The sequence below is a fragment of the Pararge aegeria genome, chromosome 27 (assembly GCF_905163445.1).
Source record: "Pararge aegeria chromosome 27, ilParAegt1.1, whole genome shotgun sequence".
NCBI classification, from domain to species: Eukaryota; Metazoa; Arthropoda; class Insecta; order Lepidoptera; family Nymphalidae; genus Pararge; species Pararge aegeria.
The window spans coordinates 6,542,890-6,564,098 of NC_053206.1; the positions used below are offsets into that span (position 1 = coordinate 6,542,890).

Sequence of the window (21,209 nt, forward strand, 5' to 3'; positions counted from 1 at the left end):
TCAGGAATGAGTTACTATTGTTTCGAATTTAAAAGTAAATTTAACAATGGTTCTGTATATTTACTGGAAGGATTATTATATTTAAAATTCATATTATTTTAAAATTTGCTTCTTTGTCGGCAATCCGCATTCGTATGTAAGTAGGTATTTAATACTGTTTTTTTACTTATTTATTTATCATGATTCGTAAATGACATTCACAAGTTACACACAGGTTGACGTTGCCGCGATTTTGAATATAGTAAAATAGTGTACCTACCAGATGTAAAGCCACTATATTTAAAGCTCTTTAGAAAATGATTATTTTTGAAAAAAAGAAAATCTGTGTTGACTACATTAAAGTTTTATTCTATTTTATCCAACAAAAAAATACAAATTGCTATTCAAATGCGACAAGTGTTGGGTTCATGGGTTGGGTGTTGTTCAATAAATAAATGAGAAAATACGAGTGATGTAATAACACACCTGTTGCGTAAAGGCCGCATAGCTGTCGCGATAAGTTTAAACACGCCAGGCGTGTGGGGCCGCATGCTCGTAGCGCCTGTTTCGAATACGCTTCACCAGTGCTGAAAACACGCCTAGCGTGTAATCCTGCCGCACTCGTGTACCGTATTTGTTAATGTTAGGCAGCAGTCAACGTGTTAAATTAGGATGGCGCCACATTTGCATCAGGGTGACTCTTAAAAGAAGCGCCAAATATAAATATTGTTAGAGTAGGCTTGAAAAATAAACAAGGAAGTAAGGTTATATTTACCACAATATTTTGTACAACGTAAGTTGTTGAAATTCTCAATAATTAACTACTTAAGTCGATAATGACATGAAATTTTTTAACTCGGCATACTTCAATTCATCTACGATTGCTACATTCATACCATACCCTGTGCATTCACCAGCGCCATTGTGGAGGATTTTTGAACTGTTATTTAGCGCATACACTGGACACTTTTTCAACTTTTCTCCCATATAAGATGACTCTCCTTACCTCTACCCTCCATAAGTGAAAGGCATATACTAATTTCGGCATCGACGGTAGGAGCGCCGTAGCTTAATTGGTGAAAGCGCTCATGCCGCGATTGCCCGAGAGTCGCAGTTTCAAATCCTGTCGATACCGAAAATTTTTATATGCATTTTAAATTTATAATTCCTCCAAGTGTAGGTAAGAACACTAATAAAAATTATAAAAATAGATTGACATTTGTTCATGAATGTTGTTGTAAAACACAAACTTTACTGTTCGTCGAAGATATTTCAAGGCCAAGCGAATCAGATAACATATTATTTAATGCTACTTGTAATCTTCTCTTTCCCTCGGTTATATGCTTACACATGCCCTTCAGACCGGAACACAGCTATGCTATTATATATATATAACATGAATGTTGTAACGCACAGGTTCGTTCAACGCGAGCGCAAACGCCGCGTCGCCGTTCAGCGGCTTCAAGCCCGCGGCGAGTACTAGTGCGTTCGGAGCTCCGCCTGCGTTCGGCGCTAGCACGACACCGCAACCAGCCGCCGGTGGTGGTGAGTCCAATGAGGTTTTTTGATGTGAAACATCTACAGGGTAAACCTGATTGTTGGCGTGGCGATAAATGCCGTGGCGACGTATCGCCACGCCATATGATGCCCGGTCTAAAAACACAAACTTTACTGTTCGTCGAAGATATTTCAAGGCCAAGCAAATCAGATAACATATTATTTAATGCTACTCGCAATCTTCTCGTTTCCTCAGTTATATGCTTACAGGTACAGAATAATGCAGAAAAAATCCAAAAGTACACGCCTCATAGTGGTTATTCACATTTAAAAAAAAACCTAAAACAAAAACTCAAGTTTTTTAAAATGAAATATCAAATAAAATTAATATCTTTATGTCTCACGCGATTTTATGAGACGAAATTTGATTTTTTTTTTTGATAAATTATAATTAAACGACAGTACTTTGAACGCTAATATTAACTAGGACAGTGCATTACTTTATATAATAAAAAAAAAAATGTTCCGGTAAGATAATTTTTTCGTCCAATTTCTCTGCCACATACACGGATCCGTAAAAACAGACACCCAGACGTCCAAGAATGATTAGTTTTATTATTTACTATAATAATAATTTCATTTATTTGCATTAAACATGGGTTACATAATATGGTAAATAGATACAAAATAAAATGGATCCAAACATGTTTTGCCATAAAGGCGTGCAAAATTTTTTAAGTATACAAATCTATTTAATTAGGATATTTATTTGTATTTAAGATTAATCCATTTCTCTCTCTCTATGGTCGTTCCTTTATGACTGAAGATCGTGGTCCTGGTGAGATCTCAACTTCGCGTCGGTAAACTGTCTCCATCGACTTCTGTTGGGGGCCATTTTTGCGATTTGATAGAAGCGGTCTGAATTTGATTTATTCAGCTGGTCTGCCCATCTTGTTGGGGACCGGCCTCTAGGTCTTTTGCCTTCGGTGTTGCCCGTAACTATAATTTTTTCCAGGCTATCATTCCCCCGTCGCATTATGATTTATGTGCTTGAAATAAGAAATCAAACGTTGGTAACATATAGACGAAAGTCGAACACTAACTCCTAGCTGCGCCAGGATAGACACATTTGTGCGCTTGGCTGTCCAGGGTATTCTCAACATGCTATACATGAATATAGGGAAAATCAAGGCACGGACCAAGCGGCTCTTAGTGTTGAAAGTTATGCCTCGATTTTTCCAATTAGTTACAGTTTTAATAGTAAAATTAGGTAGATGTCAACTTCTTGGTCAACTCAAAAATGTCACATTTAGAAAATGTCTATTTATTAGTCAAATTTTATTTCAAAATAATCATTAATGTTATATAAGTTTTCATTATTTAGTTTGTTAAAAATGTAATTTTTAAAATTTATTAATAGGTAAATCTTTATATTGAACAAGATTAGTTGCTTATAAAATATATATCACATGTGCTAGACAGATTATTTAACTTGATGTTAGTGCACTCATATTATCCTGTAAGTGTTATACTTGTCGCAGCCGGAAATGAGTACGGACACTAAAATGAAACGCAAACGCGCCAACTAGCGGCTAGCACGCATCAACAGTTTTGGCGCGCTTCGACAGAGTCGTGACGGGGTCTACTAACTAGATTGGGATTATTAATTAGTTGGGACGCAAGGCAGAAAGACGTCGTCACGGAACTGTCCTACGTTTCTCTTAGTGGTTATTATTTTAAAAGTTTGCTATTACGATATTAGTTAAATTCAGTGTAAGAAGTTAAATTCAGTGTTCGAACAAAGCGAGTCAAATTTAAAGGTGTTCTTATTGCACGATACCTGAAAATTGCCCACACGATGTCGGACGGATCAAGTTAAAATCCGCCCGATCCTACATCAGAAGTGGTATCGCATCGTGCAAATGAGAATCACACCGAAAACAGTGAAACTCAATGGTAGCTCTGTAGTCTGCTATAAGTGCGGAACCCAGGGCCACATCGCCAGCCGCTGCACAGCCAGCGGACCCAGTGTCCGAACCCCGGTGGAGAAACGTGTTGACATTTGCGAGGTCAAGTCCACATCCGGAGTGCTAAATCACTTTGGTGAGTGTTTTAAATTTGACTTTGACTCAGGAGCTGAGTGCTCATTAGTGACAGACTGTTGGGTGTAAATTAAGAGGCAAACGAATTAATAATTTGATTTCATTAGTTGGTATTGGAAATGTAAAAATGTACACAGTACTTTGCAAATATTAAGTCAGGTAGAAATTAATAACTTCGCGACTGAAATTTTATGTCACGTCTTGCCAGATGCTAATTTACGTAGTTACATTATGATTGGCCGTGAAATTTTAAAAAATGGGTTTTGCGTTAGCGTGACTGCAACGAAACTTACTTTGGCGAGAGAAAAATGTAAACGCGTGTAACGCAACTGATGTTTGTGTGCCTTACAATAATTTTGACCGTTTTGACACTGATGTTTTAACCGACAGGCTAAGCAAGCTGGTGAATATTTTAGAACTATATTCCGAATATTTCATTAACGGTTTTCCAACTACCCGCGTGAATACTGGAGAGTTAGCGATTAGGCTGATAGACCCCAGTCGTACAGTACAGAGACGACCTTACAGGTTATCTCCGGATGAACGTCAAATTATGCGGGGTAAATGAATGATTGCAAGCCAAAATAATTTAGCCTAGTGATTCGCCTTTTGCTAGCCCTGCCCTTTTAGTGAAAAAGTCTGACGGGTCTGACCGGATGTGTATAGACTACAGGGAGTTGAAAATGAACACAGTACCAGATCGTTATCCACTCCCATTGATTTCGGATTAGATTTTAAGGCAACACGGTGCCAATTTCTTTACAAAACTAGATTGCGTAAGTCGTTTCCATTTAATTCCTGTTCAGGCTGAATCAATTGAACGCACCACCTTCATCACTCCTGACGGACAGTATGAGTTTGACATATGCCCTTTGGTCTCCGTAACGCAATCTCTGTTTTCCAGCGCGCAACCATTAATGCTCACGGTGATATCGCTAAATAATACGTGGTAGTATACGTCGATGATATTTTACTTGTATCAGACTCAATTTCCCAAGGGATAGAGAGGCTGCATGTTGTGCTCGATAAGCTCTCAAAAGCTGGGTTCTCGCTGAACCTTAAAAAATGTTCTTTCCTCAAGACGCGAGTAGAATTCTTAGGGTATGAGGTGTAGAAGCAGGTGAGGTTAAGCCTAATAAGCGTAAAATAGAAGCTCTGTCGTCATTACCTTCGCCCCAAACTATTACGCAGGTGAGACAATTTGTAGGTTTGGCTTCTTACTTTCGCCAGTTCGTGCCAAACTTTTCGCGCCTCATGGGTCCGATCTATAAGCTCACCTCAGGTAAGTGCCTATTCGAATGGACGCCCAAATGCGAGGAAGTACGACAAAAGGTAATTGACATATTGACTAATGAACCAGTACTTATGATTTTTGACCCAAAGCACCCGGCAGAACTTCATACGGACGCCAGTGCAGATGGCTACGGAGCAATATTATTTCAAATTGTAGCAGACAAGCGTCGGCCAGTGGCTTATTTTAGCAAACGTACGACGCCGGCTGAGTCGAGATACCACTCATATGAATTAGAAACGCTCGCCGTCGTCAATTCGGTAAGACATTTTAGGCAATACCTACAGGGTAGGAAGTTTACAGTTCTAACAGACTGTAACTCGCTAAAGTTATCACGCAATAAAATCGACTTGACGCCGCGAGTTCATTGGTGGTGGACCTATTTACAGTCGTTCGTTAAATACAGAATCGGTAAGCAAATGGCGCATGCTGATTTCTTTTCACGGAACTTGCTACCATTAGCTCCTAAAAATTAAAAATTGACAAGGTGGAACAAAACCGGGTGAATGTAGCTGATTTATCCAGTAATTGGATTCTCGCAGAGCAGCAGCGAGATGAGGAAATTTAAAAAATAATTTCCGATCTCTACCAAGTTCGAGAGCATGAGCCGGTATGTACGTAAGTTCGTGGATAGCTGCGTGACCTGTAAAATAACTAAGCCTCATTCAGGTAAGGTACAGGCCGAACTTTACCCCATTCCTAAAATTGCTATCCCATGGCATACTGTGCATATTGATGCTACCGGTAAGCTGAGATTCGTGATGATCGACGCGTTTACCAAGTACGTATTACTCTTTCACACTAAAAATATAGACACCAGGTGCAGTGGAGGATAGTGTGGCATTATTCGGTGCTCCAGTACTCACGGACCAAGGTCGTTGTTTTGCCAGCAAAGAGTTCCGTGACTTTTGTGACAGTAAGAACATCCATCTTCATCTTATTGCTACGGGGTCATGTCGTGCAAATGGGCAAGTAGAGAGGATCATGAGTGTACTTATATCCATGTTAACAGTTGAATCTGACAAGGATAGGTCATGGCAAGATTCTTTAGGGGACTTGCAGCTCGTTTAAACTGTACCGTCAAGCAGTGAGAGTCAAGAGTCAGCGTGAGTAGATTTTCAGTCGGTGAATTCGTTTTGATTGAAAATGAAGAACGCAATCAAACAAAACTAGATGCTAAATTTAGAGGTCTGTTTCAAATCTTAGAAGTCTTAGATGGAGACCGATATGTTCTGAAGTCATTGATTAATAAGCGTATTTACAAGTATGCGCATGATCGTATTAGGAAGATGCCTGAGGGCCAAGTACCATTGAGATTGTAGATAAAGACGAGATAGATGATTATGAAGAATCTAGTTAATTAAATGCACAGGTTCGCGATTCGTTGGGTCAGAGACTGTACCAGAATGCTGTAGCCGTAGCCTAGTAGAAATCGGTGTCTGCTCTTTGAGTAGTCCGTGGGTAAGCGGTAGGCGGTAGTTCTGGGTAGTACAGTCGGATCTTGCCTTGTAGCAAAGATCATAGAGTCGAGGGTAGACTCTGGCTTCCCGTGGGGAAGGGCTTAGCAAATGTGGTTGCTAGAGCTATGTGTGGACCGCGAATGTGTAACCTGGTGCTTGATCAAATTATTTTGATTGTTTTTAAGAGGATTTGTGCTCTTTTCGATTAACAATGCTCTATGGTACATGGACTCAGTAATCTTTGGAGTTTTTGTAATAATTTTGTCTAACTAGTGAAAGAAACATTGTTAATTTAAACTTTGGTTTATATTTGAGGGTTAATTTAGAGGGTAAGCTGTAAAGGTTTTGTTTGGGATGATGGTTAAATTTGTCAACAAATTGTTGTTAGTAAAAATAAGCAAACTAAAGACCATAGTTTTATTTTCTGAAGCGAGGTTGTTAGAAATAGGATGAGCCGAACGATAACAGTGCTGGTGTGTTTTGTTATCACATTATATTTCAGATTAACACACGAGGGCGTGTGTCATGCAGGATGGCAGTGTCGCAGCCGGAAATGAGTACGGACACTAAAATGAAACGCAAACGCGCCAACTAGCGGCTAGCACGCATCAACAGTTTTGGCGCGCTTCGACAGAGTCGTGACGGGGTCTACTAACTAGATTGGGATTATTAATTAGTTGGGACGCAAGGCAGAAAGACGTCGTCACGGAACTGTCCTACGTTTCTCTTAGTGGTTATTATTTTAAAAGTTTGCTATTACGATATTAGTTAAATTCAGTGTAAGAAGTTAAATTCAGTGTTCGAACAAAGCGAGTCAAATTTAAAGGTGTTCTTATTGCACGATACCTGAAAATTGCCCACACGATGTCGGACGGATCAAGTTAAAATCCGCCCGATCCTACATACTAATAAAAAAAACATCATTTAAGTTTTGAAAGACTGGGTTTTTTGACATGTCGAGACTAGAGCCATCACTTCACGATCCGTTTATGAGGCGTGTAAAATCGTCTGAATACTGAGAAATTGATACATTGTTGATATTCCGGCATAATTTTACCAACATTAAATATGATTGGGGTAAGAGGATCTCCCTGTGCTAATCTTCGTCTAGTGGTTCCACAAATGATTCCATCCTCAGCAATAATTAAAGTATTACGTTCTTTAAGAAAATTGTAAAAGTCATTATATAACGTGTAAAAAAAAAACCAAAACCTTCAGAGGCGAAGAAGTATACGTCATAAGTGACCATTCGTTTGACCAATTGTAAATGTATGCGCACATCTTTGTTCCGATGCCCAGATCATTCATTATATAACGTGTAAAAAAAAAAAAACAAAAAATTGGTTGTCTGTAAAGTCGGCTTTACTGACGATAGTTGAACGTGACAACGTCGTAGATAAAAACTGATGGAATGGTTGCATTTTTCAAAAGAAAATTTTAATTTTATTCGTTTGATAGATATTATTGTTGCTATAAACAATTGACACCACATTCACTTTTCACTGCACTTCATCCTTGCCGAAAACATGTAAATGTATTATTGTATAGAAGCTGTCCACGCGGACGCATCGCTCACTCAATTAGGAGAGAGACAGATGTCGAACGCGGAGGCCCACTGTGCCTCTTTGTCGCTCGTTCCGCGCTCTCGCTTGCACTTCAAGCCTTGAATAGAACGCCTCAGCGAGGTAACGCCGCATACGTCATGTTTTTTTCGTGCGTGCAGCCGGCTCCATCGAATTATAAGACGTTGTCACGTCAATAATATTTCAGAGACCACACACTGTTGCACCTTGCAAACATGCCTTGCAGTTACAATAATTATTCATAGGATCTTTTAATACTAATTGTTTGCATGTTGTTATATATTAGTATTACATTATGAATACAGACTAATGTATAGGGTAATAGAAAAAAAATAATAAGCACTTTTGAAACGTCAAGTCAGTCTGTTTGTAGTGACTCTACCAAGATTGTGGGAGGGAGACCTGTGCTCTGTAGGTGGCCGGCAACAGGTTGACGTGATATGTGTCAGTCTAGTGTGACATGTTAATTAAAGCGCCCCGATTTCTGACGTCACCCGGACGTGGATCCCTACCACGGTCACGGGGGCGTTCGGACTAAATAATGATTAGTCCAAAAGTCCAACAACACTCAGATTAACGTCGAATCAAGCCGAGGTCCGGGCCCTCGCAGGAGGCACCCTCGGGTCGACGTCTCCCACTCTCCCCCCAGATGTCGTCGAGCCCTGGGGCTCTTCTCATGGCGAGCTTTCACGCTCGCCCCACTCCCCCGGTGACGCCGGAGCAACCCCTCAGGTGGTTATACGCAAGAGTCCATCCGAAAATCGATGTTAATTAATTAAATGACGTTAACAGCTTGACATAACATAAGATAAGTAAGAAGATGGCGATACCACAATTGCCTACAAAACATTTACCTTTTTTTAGGTTTATTCGGTGCAACCAACAATACGGGTGGACTTTTCGGCAACACAACAACACCGTCCTCCTTTGGTCAGAGCAGCGGCTTTGGGTTCGGTGCCAACACGTCCGGTGGAGGACTGTTCAGCAACAATGCTGGCACTGGACTGTTCGCTGGTAACCAGAATACTAGCGGTTTTGGAGCTAAGCCAGCCGGTGAGTGGTTTTTTCATCATCATATCATCGTCATCATCATCATTTCATCCAATCGACGTCCACTGCTGGACATAGGTCTATTGTAGGGAGTTCCGCAATACACAGTCCTGGGCCGCTTGCCTCCAGCGGCACCCAGCGACTCGCCTGATGTCATCTGTCCACCTCGTTGGGGGCCGACCTACGCTGCGTTTACCGGTGCGGGGTCGCCATTCCAGCACCTTGAGCCCCAACGTCTATCGTTTCTCCGAGCTATATGCCCTGCCCACTGCCACTTCAACTTCTGTTGGTAACTCTAGTTCTCCTACGGATCTCCTCATTTCTGATTTGATCAAGCAGTGATACTCCTAGCATAGCTCTCTCCGTCGCCTGCTGAGTGACTCTGAGCCATCTTATGAGGCCCATATCATCATCACTTGTAATAGGCCAGTATTATCATCCCAATACCGGTCCGATATGCATCTACTCTCAGAATGCTGCAGGGTGATAACGTATCTCGCGACAGACTTGCGACAGGATTCAAACTTGCAATCACTGCTGTCAAACGTCACTTTTCATACAATAAATAAACAAAAGTGACGTTCGACAGAAGTGATTGCAAGATTTACGCCTGTCGCGAGACACGTGATCACCCTGTCGATTGGTAGTTTTTACTTGCCTTACGAACGTTATGGAGAATTCGCAGGATTGCAGGTTTCCCCGCAATTAGACGTTTGATTTCTTTATAAGATACGTAACAAACTTGCATAAACGACACTTACTTGACTTGCAATATCGACACTTACTTACTGTATGGGAGGCTTACTGAACTTGCATTAAAACACTTGCGACCCGTGTATGAAACGTACTAAACTTGCATAAACGAAACTTGCTTCCTGTATAGGAGGCGTACTGAACTTGCATAAAAGACGCTTGCGACCCGTGTATGAGACGTACTAAACTTGCATAAACGACACTTGCTTCCTGTATAGGAGGCGTACTGAACTTGCATAAAAGACGCTTTTGCGACCCGTGTATGAAACGTACTAAACTTGCATAAACAACACTTGCTTCCTGTATAGGAGGCGTACTGAACTTGCTTAAAAGACGCTTGCGACCCGTGTATGAGTCGTACTAAACTTGCATAAACGACACTTGCTTCCTGCATAGGAGGCGTACTGAACTTGCATAAAAGACGCTTGCGATCCGTGTATGAGACGTACTAAACTTGCATAAACGACACTTGCTTTCTGTATACGAGACGGACCAAACTTGTATAAACGACACTTGTTTTCTGTATACGATACCTACTAAACTGGCATAAAAGACACTTGCGACCTGTATGCGATACGTACTAAACTTGCATAAACGACGCTTTCTTTTTGTATACGAGATGGACCAAACTTGTATAAACGACACTTGTTTTCTGTATACGATACCTACTAAACTGGCATAAAAGACACTTGCGACCTGTATGCGATACGTACTAAACTTGCATAAAAGACACTTGCGACCTGTATGCGATACGTACTAAACTTGCATAAACGACGCTTTCTTTTTGTATACGATACGTACTAAACTGGCATAAAAGACACTTGCGACTTGTATGCGATACGTACTAAACTGGCATAAAAGACACTTGCGACTTGTATGCGATACGTACCAAACTTGCATAAACGACGCATTCTTTTTGTATACGAGATGGACCAAACTTGTATAAACGACAATTGTTTTCTGTATACGATACGTACTAAACTGGCATAAAAGACACTTGCGACCTGTATGCGATACGTACTAAACTTGCATAAAAGACATTTTCGACCTGTATACGATACGTACGAAACTGGCATAAAAGACACTGGCTACCGGTTTACGAGACGTAGGTACTAAACTTGCATAAACGAGCCTTGCTTCCTGTATGCGAGACGTACTAAACTTGCATAAAAGGCTCTTCTGAAAGTTGTTACCTGTATAAGCTGCGTAGTAAACTTGCAATTTTTTTCTTTGTGCAGGTTTCGGCTTTGGAGGTACCACGACTACTGGCACTACGGGGGGATTGTTCGGTTCTGCGCCATCCACATCAACGGGACTTTTTGGCCAACAGAGCACCCCTCTTGGCGGCACTGGACTATTCGGAAATACAACCGGTGAGATCAACGGTCTATAAAAAAAAAATATCACAGACTAGCTGAATATTTCTAGTCGTCTGATGTGGCATTCCGCCGCTAAGGCCGCTAAGCCTTAAATGAGGGGTCTGCTGCTGACCGCTGAGGAGTTCTGTCCTCTATCTCCAACCACAGTTTGGGCAAAATTAAACCCATATAACCTCTATAGTACAAAAATAATTATTTAAATCGGTTATAACTTGTCGGAGTTATGGTGTAAAATCGTCAACACTTTCATCCCCTCTCCCAAAGGAACGGAGCTTAATGTCGTGATAATAAGTATCCTACATTAGTTCTAAAACTTCCAAGAACATGTGTACAAAGTTTCATGAGGGTCGGTTAAGTAATTTTTGCGTGAAAGCGTAATATTTTAGTCGGATACTTTTTAGCCAGACATTAAGCTGGGTTCCTTTGGGAGAGGGGATGAATGTGTTTGATGATTTGACACCATAACTCCGACAATCTATAACCGATTTAAATAATTATTTTTGTACTATAGAGGTTATAATATGTGTTTAATATTGTCCAAACTTTGTGTAGATCTGAATGTGGTTTGAGATAGAGGACAGAACTCCAGCGGACAGCAGCAAACCCTTCATTTAAGGCTTAGCGATACTGAATACTTTAATTTTTTTTAGAACTACAACTTAATTTAACGCACCACAAAAAAACTAAATCAAACGCAGACGAAGTCGTGGGCAACAGCTAGTTTCATAATATTAATGTTTAACTTAAAATTATATTTTTTTGATTATTAAGTGTGTCAAAAATCATCTAGTTTGGCTATATTATATATATAGTACACAAGTGATACAAACACAGGTGCACTCTATATTCCCTCCATCTCACAGTTCCATTCCATTTATATTTTCATTTTTCCTCATTTTCGACGGCCGACTGGCGCAGTGGGCAGCGACCCTGCTCTCTGATCCAAGGCCGTGGGTTCGATTCCCACAACTGGAAAATGTTAGTTTGATAAACATGAATGTTTTTCAGTGTCTGGGTGTTTATCAGTATATTAAAAGTATTTACGTGTATATTATTCATAAAAATATTCATCAGTCATCTTAGTACCCATAACACAAGCTACGCTTACTTTGGGGCTAGATGGCGACGTGTGTATTGTCGTATAATTTTTTTTTTATTATTTATTTATTTTATTGATTTAAAGGCGGATTCGGCCAGCAGGCCCCCACGGGCACCGCCCACGTCAAGTATAACCCGGTGGGGGGCACCGACGTGGTGGTCAAATCGGGCTCCTCCCAGAATGTCAGCATCAAGCACCACTGTATAACTTGCATGAAGGTAACATACGCACGCTAATTTTCTTTATAATAATATTCATTTTCTATATATAAATTTCTATATATAATATTTCTTAAAAACTTAATAAGGGCAAACTTCACTTTTTTTGTATACAACGTGTAAATGAAAACCGAAATCACACACAGGCTTTAGAAGTACATTATTTACTGTCATCATCGTCATTATCATGTTCACCAACATACTGCTGGACATAGGTCTTTTGTACGGAGTTTCACAATACACGGTCCTGGGCCGCTTGCCTCCAACGGCTCCCAGCGACTCGCCTGATGTCATCTGTCCACCTCGTTGGGGGCCGACCTACGCTTAATTTATTACGCGAATTTAAATCGGTTACCATTGGACGGCGTTATGGTGTAAAATCGTCAAAAAATTTCGTCCCCTCTCCCAAAAAAACTGAGCTTAATTTTGGGATAAAAATTACCCTATAATACTTCTTGTAACTTCAGGAATATGTGTACAAAGTTTCATGATGATCGGTGTAGTACTTTTTCCGTGAAAGCGTAACAAACAAACTTACATTCACATTTATAATATTAGTAGGGATACTAACTTTTTAGGGTTGGCAGTGCTTTTGTGCATGTATGAAGTGCACGCCACTGCTTGGGGCTAGACGGCGATGTGTGTATTGTCGTAGTATATTTATTTATTTAAATGCTATGCAGTGTTGTGTACCTTGGTTCAAAACCCTCCGTATGCAAGTCCAACTTACTCTTAGCTGTTTGCTACTTTTCGTTTCAGGAGTACGAGTCCAAGTCGCTGGAGGAGCTCCGCTTCGAGGACTACGCCGCGGGCCGCAAGGGAGCCTCCGGGGGCATGTTCGGTGGCGGGTTCGGCCAGCAGACTGAGAACAAACCCCTCTTCGGGGGATCCAGTGAGTGAGCTTTCCTAAAACCGCATGTTCACACGCACACGTGTTGACGTGTACGTCAACGCCGCACGAATAGTTGCGTGCTGGCAGTGATTTGTTCAAGAATACCTTTTTAGTGGCCACAAGTGAGTCCCGGGCGGCATGTTTGGAGTCTGTCAGCAGATGGAGAACAAACCCCTGTTCGGGGGATCCAGTGAGTCAGCTTCCCTGGAACCGCTAGTTCATACGCATACACACACACGTTTTAACGTGTATGTCAAAGTAGCACAGTTAGTAATAAGAAGTATTATAGGTGTTGCGATTCAATATTGGTATATGGTCGTTATGCATTTCACGCTCGTTATAATACAGGAGCTAATGGTTGGCTGGATGGTTGGATAGGATTGACTGGAGATTGGTTGGTTCATGGTTCGATGGCTGATGCTGATGCTGTGGGAGAACACTCCAACCATTAACAGATCAGTAACGCACCGGTAAACGAGGTAGGCAGGCGACTTCAGGCGAGTCGCTGGAGGCAATACCGGGACCGTGGAGTGTGGATCTCGCTACAAAAGACCTATGGCTAGCATTGGACAAATTGGTTAATTGGTAGAATTTATGATGATGATGGAAAAGCAAGAAATAATTATTTCCTACATCTTTAGACTGTATTGTAACGGCCTCAAAATTGTTGTAGGAAAAAAAATTCTAGTTGTTGTTGTTGTTGCTTTCAAGGTACATTATGTATTGTCTACCTAATAGTTTCTGAGGAAACCACTGCCATAGTTTTTACTGAAAGAAATCAGATACATCATCATGCAGAATTAAAATCATGTGTCTCCTGCCATTTTATTAGGCGCGCGTCGCGTGTTGAAGGTACTATGCACGTGTCGGTCTTTTATCTTCAATATGGTTGTAAACACAAAAATAAATATGCGTCTTTTTATTTAATATTTTTACAGGGAATATATTCCTTATGAAATATACTCATGCACCCTTCAACTAACTGTATTTCGTAATTCGGTTACACGTTGTATAAGCTTTGAACTCATTGACTTTGTGCAAGGGTAGGTATTATATTTGTACTATTGTTTCAGCATTCGGTCAACCGGCTACCACCAGCGCGCCCAGTCTCTTCGGTGGAGGCATCGGATCCACCTCCGGCTTCGGCCAGACCAGTGAGTTTGTTTTAATACTTATAATTAAATTAGAAATGGTCATAAATTAGTGACATCTGCATATCGTCTGCGAAAGGTGCATAAGTCATTTGTGGGATTCAGGCTACGCTTTTATAATATGATTCCCAATGTAATTTTGGACCTACCAATGCATAAGTTTAAAGAATGTGTTAAAACACATTTATTACATCGACGTTATTATACAATTGATGAATTTCTTAATGACAAGGTTGCTTGGAAGCATCCGGCTCCGCTGTCATCTCTCACAAGATAGAAAAATGAATTTTAGAAACTGCTGAGTTTTTGGCGGCTCTATTTCGGTAGAATTTGCCTTCCGAACCGGTGGTAGAGTCACTAAACACAGACAGACTTGACGTTTCAAAAGTGCTTATATTAGGCCTACTTGAAATAAATGTTCAAATTCAAATTCAAATTCATTTATTTCAAGTAGGCCTACTTTATAGGCACTTTTGAACGTCAAGTATGCATGTTTGTGTGACTCTACCACCGGTTCGGAAAGCAGATTCTACCGAGAAGAGCCGGCAAGAAACTCAGTAGTTGCTCTTTTCCAACATCAACATTTACAATCATTTTGCTATCTTGCGGGAGATGAGAGCGAGGCTGGCTGCTTCCATTCTACCTTGTCATTGAGGAATTCATCAAATGTATAGTAACCTCGCTGTACTAGATGCGTTTTTACACATTTTTTAAATGTATGCATTGGTAGGTTCAGAATTTCTTTAGGAATCATGTTGTAAAAGCGTATACTCAACCCCACAAAGGAGTTCTGCACCTTTCGCAGACAATATGATATGTGAATGAATTTTGAATTTTGAATTAATTTGACTGTCCATCTCACGAACAGTGGAAAACTGTCACTTACGAACAGAGCAACATTTCGCCGTACTTTCATCAACCTTTTAGCTGTGGAAATCTAACCCACAGTCTTGGACTCAGGGAGCAGGATCAATCGCGTAATGTTGTTGCAGGCACGTTCTCATTCGGCAGTAACGCGCAGTCGAATACAAGCACAACGGGGTTGTTCGGTGCGAACAAACCTGCTTTCGGCGCCACCCCCGCGCCAGGTGAGTCGCTATAATAATAAATATACTACGACAATACACAAATCGCCATCTACGCCCAAAGTAAGCGTAGCTTGTGTTATGGGTACTAAGATAGCTGATGAATATTTTTTTATGAATACAATACACAAAAATACTTATAATATACAGACAAACACCGAAAAACATTCATGTTCATCACACAAACATTTTCCGGTTGTGGGGTTCGAACCCGCGACCTTGGACTCAGAGAGCACGGTCGCTGCCGTACGTTCGTACCAATAATAACTATTAAATTAACAATGAAAATTATAAGTTATAGAATTGAATATACAAACAGCGACAGAACAGCGAAGAGCAGCAGCTGACTGTATCTTTCTCGCTCGGGCACACTCGGCGGTCCCGAGTTCACCCGATCGATTCTTTCACCTCAGAGCCTAACCTACTACCCACGGAAAAATCAGTGTGCGGTGCGGTGCGCCAAAAGAAGTTTTCACTTCAGAAAACTTATCACTCACTAAGTGTAACAGTGTTCACAGCCCACCAACTCGCATTGGAGCAGCGTGATGGGTATATGATCTATGCGTCGCGAATCCTATAAGGCTTACTTTTGTTTTACAAACCTGCCAAAAGCCCGAACAAATTTGAGCTTACACGCAATGCAAATAATATACATTTTACTCCGATACGAAGCTCCGAGCAAATTTTGTACTAAGGCTAAATAAAATATACTACGATAATAATCACATCGCCATCTAGCCCCAAAGTAAGCGTAGCTTGTTTTATGGGTACTAAGATAGCTGTTGAATATTTTAATGAATTTAATACACATAAATACTGACATTATCCAGATACTGAAAAACAATCATGTTCTTCACACAAACATTTTCCAGTTGTGGGAATCGAACCCACAGCCAAGGACTCAGAAAGCAGGGTCGCTGCCCACTGCGCCAGTCGGCCGTCAAAAGGCTTCAGATGAGATAGTAGTCAAGGGCTAACTTGTAATATAATTAAAAATAAATACATTTCAGGTACCAGTCTTTTCGGAGCTACAACGACTCAAGCGCCCGCCTTCGGTACTAACACATCGACTTTCGGCTTTGGGAGTACTGCGCCTAATCAGGTAAGAAATCCATATGCTAGTACTGAGGAGATCTGTAGAAGAATCTTATAGCGGTTTCACACAGTTTGATTTTGACCAACATTTGGTGGTCAAACTAAATATTCAAACCGAACTCGAATAAACATGTTCTGGCGGTTCATACAAACATGTGATAAACGACTAAGACACCGGGAGGTATCTTTGCATCGTTCGAGTCTATGAAGGACTGAAGTGTATCGATAATGCAGTCGTATTTATATCAAAATACCCAGCACTCGGCGACCTGGGCGGCCTGCTAAGCTTTTGGAGCGAGCTCGGCTGGCTGGAGTGATCCAGCGGGTAGCCGCATCAGTGGCCATACGTACAACGGACGGTCCCAGACCAACCAAGTGCGGAAAAGGCCCAGGAACAGAAGAAGAAGAAGAAGATATCAAAATACCCACCAACTCAATGTCATGAACATTTGTTTTTAATCAAATTTGTAAAAAACCCTAATCAATTAAAAAAAATATCTGGCAAATATGAATTCATAGTTATCAAAAGTTTATTTATTTACCCCCTTTATAAATTTACTGTTACACATTTAGCAGTTTGTCAACTAAAATCGAACCGTGTGAACCAGCTATTACAATTACCGACATAGCTCATAGAGTCGCGATACAACTGTATAAGATTTTGTTATTACGCGGTGACAACCACATCATCTGAACCGAGTGGCATTAGGTCCATATTTTTATTTCAATTAGGCATACATAAAGAACGTCGCGATATAACTGTTTAAGATTTTCTTATTACGCGATGACAGCCACATCATCTGAACCTAAAGTGGCATTAGGTCCATTTTTTTTTTATTTCAATTAGGCATACATAAGGAACGTCAGGTCTGTAGTGCTATATTTTGGGGGACTGTACACCCCTCGACTATGAATACCAGTGTTAATGGACTTTGTCTTCTCACAGAGCGGGGGTCTCTTCGGAGCCAAGCCCGCTACCACTGGCTTCGGTGCTACGCCCGCGAGTACGGGATTCGGCGGCTTCGGCGGCGGAGGCCTGTTCGGTGCGAAGCCTCAGCAGACCACAGCTCCAACCTTCGGCTCCACGGCACCTGGTGAGAACATCAGCTTTATGTTATCATCATCATCATATCACCCCTTTACTACTGGCCCACTACAGGACACGGTCCCACAATGAGAAGGATTAAGGCAGTAGTCCACCACGCTGGCCCAGTGCGGATTGGTGGACTCAGCACACCTTTGAGAACATTATGTAAAATGCCTCGCGATGTTTTCCTTCCGAAGACCAAGTGATATTTTAATTACTTATAGTTTTATACTATACAATATTTGACGGCCGATTGGCGCATTGGGTAGCGACCCCGCTGTAAGAGTCCAAGGCCGTGGGTTCGATTCCCACAACTGGAAAATGTTTGTGTGATGAACACGAATGTTTTTCAGTGTCTCGGTGTTATCAGTATATTACAAGTAATGTATAATATTAGAAAGTGGGAAGCGATGATGGCCCAGTGTGTAGGAGCTCGACTTTACTTTCGGGGGAGGCGAGCTTTTCTGAGTTATGTGCGTTTTAAGTAAATTAAATATCACTTGCCTGAACAGTGAAGGAAAACATCGCGAGGAAACCGGCTTGCCTGAGAGTTTGACATAATGTTCTCAAAGGTGCGTGGAGTCCACCAATCCGCACTGGGCCAGCGTGGTGGACTACGGCCTTAACCCCTCCTCATTGTGGGAGGAGACCCGTACTCTGCAGTGGGCCGGTAATGTGATGATGATAAATCAGTGGATGTGATTGTTCTGTTTAAGGCCATTTACCATCAAATCTGCTTGGTCCGCCCATTTTATTGTATAATGTCACCATATAGATCCCCCTCCCCCTCCCGTCTTCCAACCCCCTTCTCATTGTAGGAGGATGTGTGACCGTTTATGATGATGTTGAGGATTTTATTTATTTATTTTAATTAAATTAGTACGGTTAACACCAATCAATACACAGTAGATTAAATTATACAGATTAAAACGCGGACAAAAAAAGAAAAAATATAAAAAAGCAAAAAAACATTAATATAACGATTCAAATAACTTTACAATAGTTTTACCTACCAGTATTTATGCTATCTTCTTACGCAATCATGTTAAGCCAAAAACATGGTGCAATTACAGTAGTTTTACTGTAGGCCGGTGGCGTGCACACGGTCTTTGGCCAGGGTATGCATAAATCAGATACATGGCATAAAATGGAAAAAATCCCCTCCAATACGAGCTATATAATATAATGTGGGTAGGCAGTGCTTTTGCGCATGTATGAAGTGCACGCCACTGCTGTAGGCAATGGTCAACAACGGTGTTCCAATATGATGATGTAATATGATGCTGTACCGCTACTAACTGCTACTCCGTCACTAGGTTGCGGAACCCCTTGCGTGCAAGTCCGACTAGCACTTAGCGGTTCTTTTTTTACACAGCTTTCGGTACATCAACGGGCTTCGGCACCAACACGACCGGATCGGGACTGTTCGGGGGCAACACGTTCGGGAAGCCGGCGACCACGCAACCATCCTTCGGGTTCAACCAACCAACAATGGGTAAGTCAAGTTTCACGGCAACGTGGGTGTCTGGAAGAGAAAGGAAAGGTGGGGGGGGGGGGGGGGTTAACGATGGTTAGCGTTTAAAAATGTTGACCACAACAGCTAGATTGCTTGCTTTGGAATGATTAATTTAAACTTCGTAAAAAAATTGAAACAAGACAACAGTGAAATTCATTACACTGATTACAAATGCAAAAATAGGCTACGTAATACAAGTAGGTAGCCATAAAAACTCTAATTAAATAACAAATATCATATGATTAACAAAAAGGTCGGACGGAGTATTATGATTAACAAATTGTATAAAAAAAAAATACTCGATAAGTATTTCGCTCGTTATCGTGACCACAAGATACGGGATCCGCACAAACAGACACGGACGTCCAAGGCAGATCTTTTTTAAACAATTTTTTAATTAGTTTAAATAATGAAAAGAGATTTATAAATATCATGAGTGTTAAAAATAGTGTTTTTTCAACTTTTCTCTATTTATATTCATTCATAAAAGCAATAAAGAATAAAAAAAGTGACATTTTAAGTTGGAGAATCACTCGGTGTGCGTAAACTGACAGCAAGACTTCGCTTATGAGGCGTGCAATTAAGCTTAATTTGCTATGCTCCGCGAAAAGTAGGAGAATCTGTATGGTGTAATTTATAATTTCTTCAATCCGTATGTACCCTCTACGCACGCTTCGCTCCGAAACCGGAGCATCCTCAGGAGAGTTTTCAAGATTTACTTGTTAATGTTATTTATTCATCGTTTACAGGTCTCGGAACAGGACTCGGAACGTCCTTCCAGAACAAGCCGGCCGCGCCCGCGTTCGGAGCTCTAGGAGGGGGCTCCCTGTTCTCGCAGCCGAACGCGGCACCCGCCAACACCTTCAGGACAGGTACTCCAAGAGGCCACATCAACGCGACAAAATTTTTTTTTCAACAGACTTGTTTGTCGGCTGATTGGCGCAGTGGGCAGCGACTCAGCTTTCTGAGTCCCAAGGCCGTGGGTTCGAATCACACAACTGGAAAATGTTTGTGTGATGAACATGAATGTTTTTCAGTGTCTGGGTGTTTATATTTATATTATAAGTATTTATGTATTTTATTCATAAAATTATTCATCAGTCACCTTAGTACCAATAACACAAGCTACGCTTACTTTGGGGCTAGATGGCGATGTGTGTATTGTCGTAGTATATTTATTTATTTATTTTATTGTTATTTTTTTTTATTACACTACAAATTAGACCTTGACCGCGATCTCACCCTGTGGTAAGTGATGATGCATCGGGCTAACCTGTCAGGGAGTATGGTAGTCATACCACTAATCGATTACTACGCGTGATTACGTATCTCGCGACAGGCGTAAATATAGCAATCGCTGCTGTCAAACGTCACTTTTCCATACAGTAATTAAACAAAAGTGAAATTTTTTTAATAGGTGAAATTTTTAAGACGGAAGTCTGCTTGTCTGTTTGTCCTTCCCGCACTCCCTAACGTAGAAACCGATCGACTTTATTTCTGGCGTAGAGTTATTCGGAAGGAAGAAGAGTAACATAAGCTATATAAAGTCCTGAAAAAAACGGAAAATTACCATCAATCCGCACTGGGCCAGCGTGGTGGACTACGACCTAAACCCTTCTCATTCCGAGAGGAGACACCGCGCCCTGTAAATAAATAAAGTAATAATAAATAAATAATTCATAAACTACGACAACGCACACATCGCCATCTAGCCCCAAAGTAAGCGAAGCTTGTGTTATGGGTACTAAGACGACTAGTGTAGCAATATATATATATGTATATATGTAAAAATACATATATATAATTGGAATCTCGGAATCTGCTCCAACGATTTTCATGAACTTTGGTAATGGTACAGGGGTTTTTGGGGGCGATAAATCGATCTAGCTAGGATTCATTTATATTGGAATCTCGGAATCATTTATATTGGGCATACGACTATTTTTTTAAGTCGACTCATTCGCGGACGAAG

The 21,209-nt window shown here is 41.0% G+C and overlaps 1 protein-coding gene across 1 annotated transcript in view; it reads left to right on the plus strand.

Moving 5' to 3' along the window:
- The window catches only part of LOC120635599 (nuclear pore complex protein Nup98-Nup96), a 72,138-nt gene that overhangs the window by 5,515 nt on the left and 45,414 nt on the right, over positions 1 to 21,209 (plus strand). Inside the window, exons 3-13 of the mRNA XM_039906611.1 lie at positions 1,396 to 1,524; positions 8,777 to 8,965; positions 10,954 to 11,088; positions 12,278 to 12,411; positions 13,171 to 13,303; positions 14,377 to 14,457; positions 15,447 to 15,542; positions 16,550 to 16,641; positions 17,581 to 17,728; positions 19,097 to 19,216; positions 19,987 to 20,109. Coding sequence (XP_039762545.1) covers positions 1,396 to 1,524; positions 8,777 to 8,965; positions 10,954 to 11,088; positions 12,278 to 12,411; positions 13,171 to 13,303; positions 14,377 to 14,457; positions 15,447 to 15,542; positions 16,550 to 16,641; positions 17,581 to 17,728; positions 19,097 to 19,216; positions 19,987 to 20,109 — 1,380 coding nt within the window. The remainder of the gene's footprint in view (positions 1 to 1,395; positions 1,525 to 8,776; positions 8,966 to 10,953; positions 11,089 to 12,277; positions 12,412 to 13,170; positions 13,304 to 14,376; positions 14,458 to 15,446; positions 15,543 to 16,549; positions 16,642 to 17,580; positions 17,729 to 19,096; positions 19,217 to 19,986; positions 20,110 to 21,209) is intronic.